The sequence below is a fragment of the Typopeltis vanoorti genome, chromosome 5, assembly GCF_054136105.1.
Source record: "Typopeltis vanoorti isolate ZY-2024b chromosome 5, IOZ_Tvanoo_1.0, whole genome shotgun sequence".
NCBI lineage: Eukaryota > Metazoa > Arthropoda > Arachnida > Uropygi > Thelyphonidae > Typopeltis > Typopeltis vanoorti.
In genome coordinates, this window is record NC_143553.1 from 135,739,383 (window position 1) to 135,754,363 (window position 14,981).

At 36.0% G+C, this 14,981-nt stretch overlaps 1 protein-coding gene across 2 annotated transcripts in view; it reads right to left on the reverse strand.

Annotated features, from left to right (window-relative positions):
- Positions 1-1,796: 1,796 nt before the first annotated feature.
- Positions 1,797-14,981, reverse strand: part of LOC150106843 (regulator of G protein signaling loco-like) — an 81,536-nt gene continuing 68,351 nt past the window's right edge. For both annotated transcript variants that reach the window (XM_090392758.1, XM_090392759.1), the window contains exons 11-12: positions 8,670-8,898; positions 1,797-4,239 (exon numbers count right to left, since the gene is read on the reverse strand). In XM_090392758.1, the coding sequence (XP_090248884.1) occupies positions 4,112-4,239; positions 8,670-8,898 (357 nt within the window). In that variant the 3' untranslated portion in view covers positions 1,797-4,111. The remainder of the gene's footprint in view (positions 4,240-8,669; positions 8,899-14,981) is intronic.

Consider the following 14,981-nt stretch of genomic DNA (forward strand, 5'->3'; position numbering starts at 1 on the left):
AGTAGATACCCAACAGGGTGCACCACGAGAAGGTGAGGATTGGACATTAGGTCAGAAGCCCTGGTCGGTTCTCCGCATTCCTTTAAAGGCTATGTGGAGGTCTCCTCTCAGTTATACAGCTTTGACCCTTAAGCACCCCATATATATATATAGATATATAAATGATTTTTATATGTATTTCCTTCCTTCCAGATATTAAATAATTTTAAAAATCCTCTGAAGAACAGGATACCTGCATATTTAATAAGTTCTATATTTATTCCATCTTCTCCAGGGAATTTCCCTGGCCCAGTTCACACCCGATGTTGGCAATTTCCTCAACAACATTATCCATTTCATTTGAAAATCCTCTAAAATCATTTGCACAATGTGGAAGAATGTGCTTTCAAAAGGCTCACATATTGCTAGCAGTAATTTCATTTGACTTTGCGACTTTATAACCTGGCTGAGATTTCTCTGATTTTGCCAGAAAAGTCTTGAAAGGCATTCGCTTCAAAAAAGGCCTGTTTCATCAACATTAAATATTCGTTAGTTACAATAGCCCCCCCTTTTTCCATAATTTTCTTCAAAACTCTGAATAATTTGTGGCTACCTCCTTTTCTGCACTTGTAGCTTCGCCTGTAGGCTATTTCTCTTTTTGAAATGCTCAAACCACCCAGCCATAAGGTCAGTGCTTAGTAGGATCCATTTTTGGTTACAATCGTCAATCCATGTAGAAAGAAGTCTCTCTAATTCAATCATTATAATACTTTGATTTCGAGTGGTCTGCATGCATGATGAACTTGAAGCAGCCTTACCTTTCTCTTTGTATTCAGCACCTTTGTTTAAAATTGCTCTTATAGTTGATTCATCCATTTTGTGTTCTTGTCCTATCTTTGTTCTGGACTCGTCTGAGAGAAAAATTAACTCGTCCTTTAATTTTTCTTTATTATTTCAATTATTTTTCCAATAAGATTACTTTTCAAATCTTTTCACACTTCCTCCTTTTTTGCTCGCTAATTCTTTTGCTGATGATTAAAGGTGGGAAAATACTTTAAAATAAAAAAAAAAGCTAAGGAAAACAATTGCAAAGGAGGCATGAGATATGATCAGCAAAATGCCACATAATTAGCAGACAACATAAATTTTGGCAGTAAATTTGGAACACAGTGTACAATGAAATACAGTAGTGTAGTATGCCATTATTTCCATTATGAGTTTTTTAAAATAGTTAGCCATAAAAAATGTATAGATAAAAATTTTTTAAATCTGCAACATTTATTTTTAAAATGTATCTAGGTACACTAATCATATTTTAGAGGTGCATTAATTGCATTTGGGTATAGAAAAAAATGACGTACCAATTGAAAAATGCACTAATCAGAGATATATTAATCAAGGGATTGCTTACATGCAATTAAAATAGAGAATATGCATACATATAATACATGAATAAGACAGACTATGTACATAGGAACTGCCCTATCACAGCACTGATTAGGTTCCTATGAAGCTATATTATTACTGGACAGGCCATTCAGCCTAACACATAAGGAAAAATGAGATGAGAAGTAAAACTAATTGAAGAGAAGTGAGATTTCTATTTTGCCTAGGTGTGCAAATGGCATAACTCATTCAAAACTAAAGAAGGCAAAAAAAAAAAAAAAAAGGTTCCGAAATGTGTAATCCATTATTTGTATTTTTATTATTAAGCTGAATCTCATGATCCGTCTAAAGAGAGGATCATAATTAGCTCAAACATAAACAGCATTAATCAAATGTTGTTATTATATTTTGTGAATATAGGAAACTATAACTGAAAAAAAATTATTTTTATTTCCCATAAATCTAAGCTTTCTGTACATGAGTATATTAACACAAAGTCATCATAAACGAAAGTCACAGTTTACATTTTCAATATAGTGATAACATTAGAGAAAGCGCATGAGACAGTTCCAGCTTATTACTGTACTTATATATAACTTATGCTACACATTTTTCAGTTGCTCTTCACTTAAGTAATTTTGTCAAATTAAAAAGGTACTGTATATTTCATGAAGGTTAATGCTTAAGTTATAATAAATAACATATATCAGTAATTCACAGATGAATTTTTTTCAATAGAAGTTTAATTTTCTTTCAACATTATAACTTCAGAAAATGGCTAACTTATGATAATATACAATATTGCAGATGGCTGTGTTACCACATATTTTTCTAAAATACTCTTGGCTATGAAATTAGTATCACTAACTCAAAATCCATACTGAAAGCCACTGTATATGTGCACCAGTGCTTTTTTTCGGGTGGTACACAACGGTACGCAGTACCGGCACCTTTTTTCTTAAGTTTTTAAAAATTTGCGATTTATTGACAGCAAAATGTATTATAAATATTCCGGTAGGTGGTACTGTGTTTTCACGAATTGAATTTTCAGTTTTGATTACTCATAAGTTGGTACCCTGCTTTCCTGTTTCATAGGTTGTTACGAAAACGGAAACAGGAAGTTGTGTTTACTTCTGATTGCTTCCAATATCGATTTATCAATTCCATATTCACTCTGCAACAGGCAGGTGTTCACGTGAGTTTTGAATTAATCTAAGTTAAATCAGTGCAATCATTGTTCAAAGTGAGTAAAATAAGTAGTTACTTTACGCCAATGACAAAAAAAGTAAGGCTGATGAAGCAGAAATTGTTGAATCTACTTGTGATCCTTTAAAACAGAAAACGCACCGAAAATACACTTGATGAAGAGGATCACGAAATCAAGACGAAGATCCACTTGGTCAAAAGGAAGCAGCTTCTGATAATGATTGGCCCGAATGTTGGACACTTTTGCAGAAAAATGACTCCTGCCAGAGAGAGAAATGAGTGGCTGTATGTCAAGAATAAAATGTTGGGCTGCAAAACGTGTTTTGATGTCAGAAGTCTTGTCGTCGATAAACACATGGGAACGAAAATTTCAGCGGAGTGGTCAAATGGTAAAATCAGTCATTTTGGAGAATCTCGCAAACAACAGTTAATGTCATTAAGACAAAAGATTTACGATCATAAGGAGAGTGCAGCGCAAAAAGCATGCCAACAAAGCGAGACGACTAGGGTATATCGGAGGATATGTTAAAAGTATGGAAGTTGCTGTAATAACATCTTCATGGTGAGTACTGGCACCTTTTTTTCCAGAAAAAAGCACTGTTCACCACAATACTGACTCCATTAAAGTTTCTAGATAAGATGCATGTGCTGTGGGGGACGAGTTCCAGCATTGTCATTACTACAGTAGTATAACACACATTAGAAATATATGGAACAACTTCTAAACTACGTTATCATGAAGAACTACTAAAGTTGAAAATGGGTATCTTGAATTCACTGCATCTTGACAAACCTATGATAAACAATAATTCTGGGATTGACATTGAAGTGATGAAGGCTATGCTTTATAGTATCTATTACAAGAAAGACTCTGTGTTGGAATGCATTGTTTACTTTGCAAGGAACCACTAGTGACACCGGGACTGTGCTTCAAATTAACTATATTTAGCAACAATCATGATGGGTCAATTTCACATTTCAGTATTGTATTACATGTTTTAATTGTATTAAAACATGTAAACAATAAGAGGCATTACTTTTCTAAAAAAAAACTTCATATTTTATAATTATTTAACAACAAAGTTGCTACTTATATATTACACAAATGCTAATATGAATTGCTGATTCCTATTAGCATTTGTTTAAATGTTTGATAATTGAATAATTTATAGATGTATGCAAACAGAAATAGTTATCTATAAAATTAAACAATACTTCCATGTCTCAAGCTAAAAAAACCAAGATTAATTTAGTACAAATTTTACAATCTATTTTATTACAACATAATTAATAGTATTACATTTCAATATCAAGTTCTTTGTTTACTATGAGGCTGACCCAGTCTTAATGTTGCTGAAAATATATTGCATTATTGCGACACATATTTCTATGTTCTTTAGCATGATTTTTGCACAATTAAACTATCCATTTACAACTTTTTCCTTAAATTCGATTGTTATAATCACTTTCATTGTCACTTCAGTTTCTCTTCATTTTGTTTTTCAGAATACCTGTACAACATACATTTCTTTGGCTACTGCTAACACACAGCTTTCTCTGCAGGTTGATTGTTTATTACTTTTAGAAAGTCTGGTAATTCACAATTAATTTCAGTCCCTCTTTGGTCATCAATACGGTTTTGAGCTCTACTCCATACCTCAGACATGTCTGAAATAAGTAAAAAATTATGTATGACTTCTTATATTTACATTGCATATACTGTACATACATATATAGCAACTCACTTTATAGAAATTTTGCAAAATTTTAGGCAAAAGACAATAATCTTGCATATTATTATTATTATTATTATTATTTGGTAACCTCCATTAGTCAACAGACTCATCATGGGAGGCCCACTCAAACAGCAACATGTCTATCATAATGAGCTTTGAAGTTATTTACACTATCTGCACTCACAACACACACTCAGGCAATGCATTCTACTCACTAACAACTCTCCATGTAAAAAATCTACTCCTCACATCCTTTTTCACCACATCTTTATAGGGATGGCTTCTCGTTCTTCCCATCGTAACATCCACTCTTTTTATAATTTCTTCTGTATCAATCTGATAGATTCCCTTAAATAACTTGAAGGTGTATCATATCTCCTCTATTCTTCCTATCCACCAATCTCTGTAATCCGCATGCTCTTGAACACTCTTCATAACCCACACTCCAGAGTCCCGATGTTACTTTGGTTATCCATCTTTGGACACTGTAGTGTTTCCACATCACAATGAAAACTAGGTGACCAAATCTGAGCACAACAGTCCATATGTAGTCTGACCAATGCCTTATATAGTGGCACCACCACCTCCTTATCCCTATATGTCAATTTACTTTTTATCATAGCAGCAATACGATGTGCAGTCTTGGCAACACGTGCGATGTGCCCCCCAGAATTTCAGTCCACTGTCTACCATCACTCCAAGATCTTGAATCTCATCTAGTTCCTGAAGTACAGATCCACCAATACAGTACATTGCTTTATATTTCTGTATTCCAAAGTGTAGGTTAATATTAAAACTTCAACCCCACTCATTTGTCCAAACTAAAAGTCTATTCATATCTTTCTGTAGTGAATTAACATCAGCACTACTCCTGATAATTCTACCTAACTTTGTATCATTGGCAAACATTTGAAGATCCCTAGTCAGTCCACATGAAATATTATTAACAAATAAGTTAAACTGTAGGGGCCCAAGAACAGAACCCTGAGGCATGCAACTGGTCACCTTCCTTTTCTGAGACATGGCTCCATCATATACACAACCTGCTGGTTGTGTATATGATGGAGTCAATTCAGAGAGTCAATCTCTGATCCATCTAATCAATATACTATCTATTTCCATCCTCTGCAACTTGTACACCAACTTATCATGTGGTAAAATGGCTTTGCAAAGTCCAAGAATATCACTGTATATGATTCTCCCTTATCCAACAGATTTGTCACCTTATCATAAAACATAAGTAGATTTCTAAAACAAGATCTGCTCTTCATAAACCCATGCTGATCATCATAGACAATCTTATATTGATCAACCCAATCCTGTATTCTTTTTCTAACCAATTTTTCCAGCACGTTGATCACAACTGCAGATATATAGACTAGTCTATAATTGGAAACTTCTGTTCTCAAATCATGCTTGTGGTATTATTTTGCCTTCTTTCCACTCCATTAGGAATCTTCCCCACTGCAAGACTTTCATTAAAATAACCAGGATAAGGGCATTACTAACTCTTGTGCGTATTCTTTAAAAATACTTGGTGATAGGTCATCACCAAGTATTTTTATTTTATTAACATCTAACCCAAGCGAAACACTTGATACAGCTCTGATTCTTTCACCTTTAATTCTCCTAATTCTTGCCTCCCTTCTACATGTTGCACAGCATCATTTCACACCATTATGATATACACTGATGAAATTTTTGTTAAATAATTCCACTGTATCAACCTGCCATAATTATTTTTCTCTTGCTTGCCACATAGCAAAAAAAATTCCCTTAGATTAGCTTTGACCTGACTGGCCAATCTCCTCTTATATTCTATTATTCTTTTTTAACCATGCTTGTCACTTTTCTGGCCTGCACTTTATATTTTTCATGCATCTGCTCACTAAAATCTGTCTTGTAATTTCTTCATAACAACTTCTTTAGTAACACTGCTTGCTTGATTTCACTGTTCATCCATCTCACTCATATCCTATTTATTCACTTAGCTCTTATCTAACACAAGCAGAGCAGTTATGCATTGCTTGTGTTAGATACTGCCTTATCATTTCCCATGCACTGTCAGCATCTTTTCTACACAATTCATCAACCCAATGTATTGATGCTAGTTGACTAGGGAGCTTCCGATAATTCATAACAATTCTCCACTCTTTGAGACCATCCCATCAACACAATCACTCTTTACTCTCTCTGCTATAGTGCACTTTTCTCTTTGTTCTGACCATCCCTGTTTTTCTGATTCTGACTCTGATTTTCATTTATATTCTTTTCCTTTCTGATAGGTATCAGAGCTGTGTATCGGAGGGGGTAATATCAAAGAGGCAGAAGGTTACAAGTGAGGTCCCGCAGGACTCAGTACTGGGACCTATATTGTTTAACCTTTATATCAATGACATTGTCAGTGGATTGCAAAGGGATGTTCAGTTGTTTGCAGATGATGTGAAGCTGGGCAGGGTTATTAGTAATAGTGCAAATATGGTAGCCCTGCAAGAGGATTTGAATAAACTGGACAGATGGGCAAATGAATGGGGATATCAATTTAATGCCGCTAAATGTAAAGTCTTGAAGTTTGGGATACATCAATGGGAGGCTGCATACTCTGCCGGAGGAACTGTACTGGAGGAGGTAGGAGAAGCAAGGGATCTAGGGGTGATGATTGATAGAAACCTGAAATTCAGGGAACATATTGTAAAGTTGGTGAAGGTAACCCAGAGGATTACTACAATGCTGAGAAGGACACTGACCTGCAGAGATAAAAGAGTTGTCATTCCATTGCAAAAAGGCCTGATCAGACCACTTGGACTATTGTTCTCAAATTTTGTCCTCAGAATTTGAAGAGAATAAATTAACTGTGAAAAGGGTACAGAGGCAGATAGCAAAGATGGTATCAGGACTGTACAATGTTAGTTAGGAAGACAGGCTGAGGGAATATGGACTACAGAGTTTGGTGGGTAGAAGAAGGAGAGGTGATATGATTGAGACCTTCAAACTGTTGAGAGGTAGTTACAGGGTTGACACTGGGAAATTCTTTCACTTGGTTCAACAGAGGGAAGGAGCAAGGACAAGGGGCCATCCCTGGCAGTTACAAAAGGAAGTTGTGAGCAAGAGGGTGAGGGTGTTTGAACTGTGGAATGCATTACCTGATAGAGTGGTGAGAGCACGAACAGTCAAGGAGTGGTATGATAGACTCTGCATTTTGAGTCTTTTGACTCCATGGAGACCTAAATCATAATAATAATAATTACCTTATATTTTACAACATTGAATTGACATCCATTGCCCACACTGCCAATTTATTTAAATCATCTTGTAATATGATTTAAATAAATCATCACCTTTATCAACTATTGCCCTCCCTAGTTTTGCATCATTGGCAAACAGCTGAATGTTTCCCTTCAAATCTTTTGCAATATCAATAATATACAAATTAAAGAGTAATGGTCCTAGTACAGAGCCCTGGGGCACTCCACCAGTTACCCTCATTTGCCTTGATCCCACTCTACCATACACCACTCTCTGATGTCCATCTATCAGCTACACCCATATCCATGCAACTAGCCTCATAACCATTCTCATTTGCTCCAACTTATGTAATAGTTTTCCATGCAGCATTCTGTCAAATGTTTTGCAAAGTCCTGCAATATCATTATTAATATTATTATTATTATTATTACGTGACACCTCCAGGGTATCCAAAGACTCATCAAGAGAGGGCACCTACTCTACAACTCTCTGTCTCCACCACTCAATCCACCAGCCACAATGAACTGCAACTACCATCATTATCTACACCCACGCCGTCTACCACCAACTACCACTAGTATTTTCACACACAATCACAAACATCCATACATATGGCGGGATTCGAATGTGCAGCCTTTTGGCTGAAGAGTGGATACTCTAACCACTCAGCCAACCAGGCCAGTGTAAAAGTCATGGTGTAGTTATTGTGTTATAAAAGTTATTGTGCACAGATTTGGTCCCTGTGTTTTCATGATGAGAATACATTGGAAAGGGTCTAGAGAAGACTAACATTGTAACTGGTCTTTGGGATGTGGGATATGGGGACAGATCGAGGGAATGCGGTTTGCATAGCATTGCGAATAGGAGGAAGAGAGGAGATATGATTGAGAAATTTAAGTTGGTAAAGGGTTGTTATAAAGAGCAGGTTCTTTGCATGGAGAGTTGGTAAGTGGAATGGGTTGCCTGATGTTGTGGTGAATCCAGATGCACTGAATGAGTTTAAGGCAGAGTTTGATAAGTTTTGTGTGTAATAGTGTTAATAGTGTAATAATACCATGATGAGTCTTTTGATTCCATGGAAGTCTGGTGTTAATAATATATGAAACCTTTTCTTACCTGCTGAATCTCTAAAACTAACTGGTTTTCTGGAGGACTGATGTTGGTGAATTAATTTCTCTGGTAACTGTATTCTAATTCCCATGCCTTCATGAATAGAAGCTCTATTACTGTACATTGATCTTCCTTTATTTCTTCCTTCTTTGTGAAGGTTTAAGGAATTTCTTCTCACCAACCCCAGGAAACAAGATTTGTCATCTGTACTCATAGAGGATATTCTTTTTTCCAACTGTTGAGATTGAAAAGCAGTTAACATCTTTGACAAAATTTTATTATTAGAAGAAAAAAAAAACTGCATATTATAAAAATCTCATTGACTATTATTTAATATAAGAATGGAATTATCTCACACATTTATATAAATTCTTAATAACAAAAAGTTTAATGGAAATAAATACCAAATAAAGCATTTGTCTCAGTAAAATTTTGTTCACATAAAAACTGTTGGAATTGGTGAGACATGGCTGGATCAGGATGCCATCCTGACAGGAAAAGAGATGAAAGGATATGATGTTTTCTTAAGACAGAAAATGTAAAAGGGAGATGAAGTGCTGTGGATGAAAAAAAAAAAAAGGGAGTTATGACCATTCAAGGTAGAGCTTCAAGGGAGAAATAGTGGCAGTGTTTTTGATACAGTATGGTGTGAGATAGAGGTGAACAGAATGAAATATAGTTGGATGTTGCTACAAACCTGGTAATGTGGAGGATAGTGACTGTGAAATGTATAAGCACATTAATCAAGCAAATAGGAAAAGGATAATCAATATGAGTGATGATTTTAATTATGGCAATATAGATTGGAATGATGAGATAGAAGTAAAGAAAATTAATTTCTTGAGTTTTTGAGGGACAACTACATCTTGGAATATGTAACAGAGGGCCTACGAAATTGAGCAGCTGGAATTGGATTATATCATCAGAGGATGTCATAAAGTAGGTGTCAAGTCCCCCTCCAGTTAGTGAGAGTGACCATGAAGTGATTACCTGGGTGGTTGCCAGCCATGTGAGGAAAGGGTGATGATCATGAGAAGCTCAGAAAACAGCTTGCAGCTGTAGCATGGAATGAGGAGCTGGGTAGAAAGAATATCAATGGTGTTTGGGGCATTCACGAGCTATCTAGTAGAGGCAGTGTCTAAATGTATTCTAAGGGGGTTAGAAAGTTATTCATGTTGGAAGTTTAATGAGGTGAGACCAGGACAGGATTTAAAATAATATTTTAATTCTTCTATTTCATCTCAGTTACAGAGATATCATCAGGGAGTACAGTGGTGTAGCTACAGCTTTTGCTGCCCAGAGCAGTCTCTGAGTTTGCCGCCCCTCTCAATGCACACCAAAAATACTACAAAAAATCAAAATGACATATAGGGAAATAAATTAAAACACTATGTTTATTTTTGAAGTAAAATTTTAATTTGAATATTCTAAAATGTTATTTTTCTTGCTTTTCTGTTAGCAAAATTGTCGATGACATTGGCGAAGTCTATTTCATAATAATGTAGATAATTCTTAATCAATTTTATTTAGAAAACTTCCTCTCACAACTAGCAACATTTACAGCAATTGTGAGGAAAATTTGAAGTGGTATTACAATATTTGGAACTGAGTTCTCGAAAATGTATTTTAAAATTAACTGCAAAAGTTCAAAAAGGTTCAAAGTGCCGCCCGGGGCAGACCGCCCTCTCCGCACCCCCTAGCTATGCCACTGAGGGAGTACAATATGAGATGTAAGTGAAACGTGAACGGAATACCAGAGTCCTTCCTAGGGGTGCCATCTATGAACATCAGCAGCCTAGGAAGTAAACTGGGATTTCAAAGTATTAGTGTATCTCATATTTTGGGAAGTTTTATGCAACCATATTTATTCAAATTAGGCTGATTTTTAAGAGCAGTAGCAGCAGATTCTTTAAAAAAAAAAGTCTTTCTCTTCTAAATTAACTGTGATAGAGCATGGTGGTCTTTTTCCAATTGATTTTGTGAGCTGTATCCAAAGCGTGATGTGCAAGGCCAGATTGATCATAATCATCAAAGCAGATGTATTTTTTATATTCTTCCAAGTGGATGGTAGCTGATCTTCCTGTCTGTCAATAGTAAGTCAACTTGCAAGGAACTCTATATACACCTAGAACTGAGAGAGGAGGAAGTCTGTCTTAGTGGAGTGGATAAGGGCAGCTAGTTTTAAGTGGGACTTGAAAGTGCTTGAAAGATTATATTTCCAAAAAATTCTGAATATTTTTTCTGATGTGCCTCAGACAGAGGGGATGGTGATGGCATTACTAGTCTTCCTGAAGAGAGGGTTGTGGATTGGAGGAAGGACTAATTATTTTTTTGGTACTGTAGTCATTAGATAAAAAAAGTGTAGTGTATAAGATTTTGTTCTGCTGCAAGAGAGGTCTCATTGAAACAAAGGTTATAAACTCTATGGGCTAGTGTTGCAATGACACCATATTGTTGAGGGGGGGGGGATTTTGTGAAAGTATTTGCCTGTGTGAATGGGTTTCTTGTATACTGAAAAAGACAGGTTACCATTAGGCAGGTGGGTGACAAAGGTTCTATTATTATTAGTTTCCTTTTCTATTGTAAATTGGATTCTGAGGTGACAGAGGAAAGTGTCTAAGGTGTCTGAGCCATGAGACCAAATAGAAAACAAATCATCTACATATCTTAACCAGATAGAATTTGAGAGGGGATAAGTCAAGAACTTGTTTTTCAAAAACTTCCATTTAAAAAAAATGGCAAGGGGGGAAGTGAGAGGGGAGATCCCATAGAAGCACCTTCCATCTGTTTATCGATTTTGTTCTTCCAAGAGAAATAACCAGAAAGGATATCATAGAAAAAGAGGTGTATCAAGAGGAATAACTTTTTTAAAAGCAATGAGGTATCATTTAAGGGAATGTTGGTGAAAAACATGAGGTAACATCAAAGCTAGGATATTATACCATTAACAATTAGATTTTCAATAGAACTTTTAAAAAATGGGAAGAGTAATTAATGTATGATATGGTTTGACCAGTAAGGTGGGAAAGAGATATCACTAACTATTTGGATAATTTATACCAAGAATATTAGTACTATCTACTATGAGTCTGGGGGGGGGAGGAGCATTGAGTTTATGAACTTTAGGTAAGCCATATTATCAGGGGGAGGAATGCAACTGAAAGATTTAATTTTTTTTGTGATGTCAGGAGGCCAGGAAGAAACATTTTTGAATAGGCTTTTTAATTTTGTAACACACTCTTCTCTTCTTCTTCTTTTACAGCTTCTCCCACTTAAGTGGGGTCACTGTTTGTTATGAGTCTCCTCCACACCTTCCTGTCTTGGGCTGTCACCACATCCAAGTTCTTCATCTTCAAGTCCTCTTCTACCAGCTCCCTCCATCTCTTCTTTGGCCGCCCACGCTTCCACCTTCCTTGCACATCCATCTGCATGACCCTTCTTCCCACATATTCGTCCTCCCTCCTCATCACATGACCAAACCATCTCAACCTTGCCTCCTGTATTTTCGCTCCTAAGTTCGTAACTTTCACTGTTCCCCTGACATAGTCATTTCTCAGATGGTCCTTTCTGGTCACACCGCACATCCACCTAAGCATTCTCATCTCTGCTACTTCCATCCTGCTGATGTTATTTTTCCTCAGGGCCACAGTTTCTATAGCATATGTCATAGCTAGCCTCACTACTGTCCTATAAATTTTGCCTTTCAGATTGATCGGCACCCTCTTATCGCATAACACTCCAACCATCTCCCTCCAGTTCCTCCAACTCGCTTGTATCCTGCATTTTGTAACACACTCTCAGAACGTTAAAATGAAGAGATTAAGCATGCATGCAGAAGAAGAAGGCATTATGGAGTCAACATAACATGAGCAGTAATAATCATTTCCACAAGGAGTACAAAGAACGGCTAAGGAGGGTGACTCGATTTGTAAGGATAGCAAAAGTGCAGTATGAGCAGCAGTTAGCTAATGACAAATTTCCAAAACGGTATCAGAGATATGGGAATTTGTATATTAAACAATTCAATGATACACAAATTAATAAATTAGTAATTTATTAATCTTCTTCTTCCTTTCCAGGCTTATAGGCCAAGTACCTGTTCCATACTCAATTCCATTTAAGGGTCTTCCTCTGCATTGAGTACCTTTTGGGTGGTAATTTAGAATTTGTTTAGGTATTCTGCTTCTATTCATTCTTAGTATGTGTTCTTTTCATTTTTCTCTATAGAAAATCACTGTTTCATTTAGGGAGGTTGTAATTCCAAGTTTTTTTCTGATTTTGCTGCTTTTCATTTTGTCCATTATTGTGACTCCTTCAGTTCTGCACAGAAATTTCATTTTGGATGATTCAATTCTTCTTTCATCTGCTTTTTTTTTTTTTTATTGTCCATATCTCACTGCTATAAAGTAAGGTTGGTTTAGCAACTGTATTATAGATTTTTATTTGTGTGTGTTTTTGTACATAATTGGGTTTAAAAATTTTATTTATAATGCCTGTTACTTTTAAAAAGTTTGATATCTTTGGATCTATATCAGCTTCATTTTCATATGACATTGTGCAACCTAAATATTTGAATGTATTTAATTGCTCTATTATTTTGTTGTTTATTACTATTTTGCTTCTTATTGGATTAGCACCTTTGAAGGCCATGACTTTTGTTTTGTCTGTTGATATTTCCATACCATATGTTTTTATCAGATTATTTAGACTGCATAATGATTTTTTTAGTTCATCTTCATTATTTCCAAGGATTATTTGGTCATCAGCAAAAAGAAGAGTAGCTAATCTGGTGTTACAGTTTATCTTGAATCCTCCTTCATTAGGTATCTTCCATTCTTTTATGATTTTATCTATGTGTATATTAAATAAAACTGGTGAGAGAGGGCAACCCTGATGTACTCCTCGATTTATTGGTTTCCAGCTTGATGTTGAATTGTTGTTGTGTCGGAAAATGAGCTGACTCACTATTCGTAAGCCATCTTGTTTCCGACCCAACACACAGTGACGATTAGACCTAAGGATAAGGACATGCTTATGCCTCCAGAGAAAGGGCTAAGAGAGAGTATTGTATATATGTTCACTCAAAAGTGTATCAAACCAACTGAAATTGTTACTATTAAATAAACTTAGGAAATCTGTATTTAGAATTGATAATGTCTGTGTAAAATAAGCAAAGGGAAATTGTGTCTCAGGACCGAAATTGTTATTATTAAATGTACATAAGAGATCTATGTATTAGAACCATGTCAAAAACAGTTCGGAGTTGGGGTGAACAATCGGCCGTGGCTAAGAGTATGACGTAGTCACCAAGAGAGGGCGCTCGCATTTGTAATATAAGGCGTGGTGCGAGACTCAAACACTCTCGTTTTCTGTTCCTGTGTTCCCGTCCAATCCTGGATAGCTGTGGAAGCTTGTCGCCGGTGCCCAGCAACAATCTACCGGTTGCTGTTGTACCAAGTCGAATAAAGCCACCAAAGGAATGAGGTCAGAATTCCAGTAAAGAGCCGTTGGTGAGCGAAGGGCAACCTTCAAAGATAGTGGAAGTAAGTCACTGATGCCACAGAAACACGTGATGAGAAAGTACGGAAATCTTGCATATCGGAAGTGAAAGCGTGGAGGGAAGTCACGGAAACCCCATGAAAAGAACAAGATAGTAACGTACAATTTTTCATACTCGTCATAGAATTGTAATCGTAAAAGGAATAGGAGCCAAGGATTTAAAGAGCTCCACACATTAACTTACCCACATTGCCTAAAAGACTATTTGGACTGATCTGTCTGTGTCAAATAAGCTGGTGCCACTCTAAGCTTGTGCTGAGAAAGGAGCCTAACCTTTGAACTGTTTGTCAGGAAGAAGCTATGTGATATGATGTTAGATATTAGTCTGAATTTTAATTAAGTTGTGGGGGGATAGAGCTCGAGCACGAACTAGAATAATTTTCCATGTTAAAATACAAGACGGAATGCGTCTGACATACTTTGTATAAATTTTGTATATAATTGTGCTTAGAGAATGAGCACTGAGTAACCCTGTATGGAATAATCGAGTCTGAACATAATAATATAACAGAGATACAGGATTGTTTCATTTAAACATAAGAATTGAAATTTTGGATATCTTAACCTAAAAGGGGGGGGGGGAGTTCAGACTCTCTAGCATTGAAATTATTACTTAAAGTGTATCTATGCAAGTGTTTATAATAAATGTATTTCTTCATATCAAAGTTCATGAGTCTGTTGTCTCTGAGGTTGAATTACCACTTATAAAACTTTCGGACCTGTATGAGTGAAGGGGGAAGCAATTTACGTAAGAAAGAA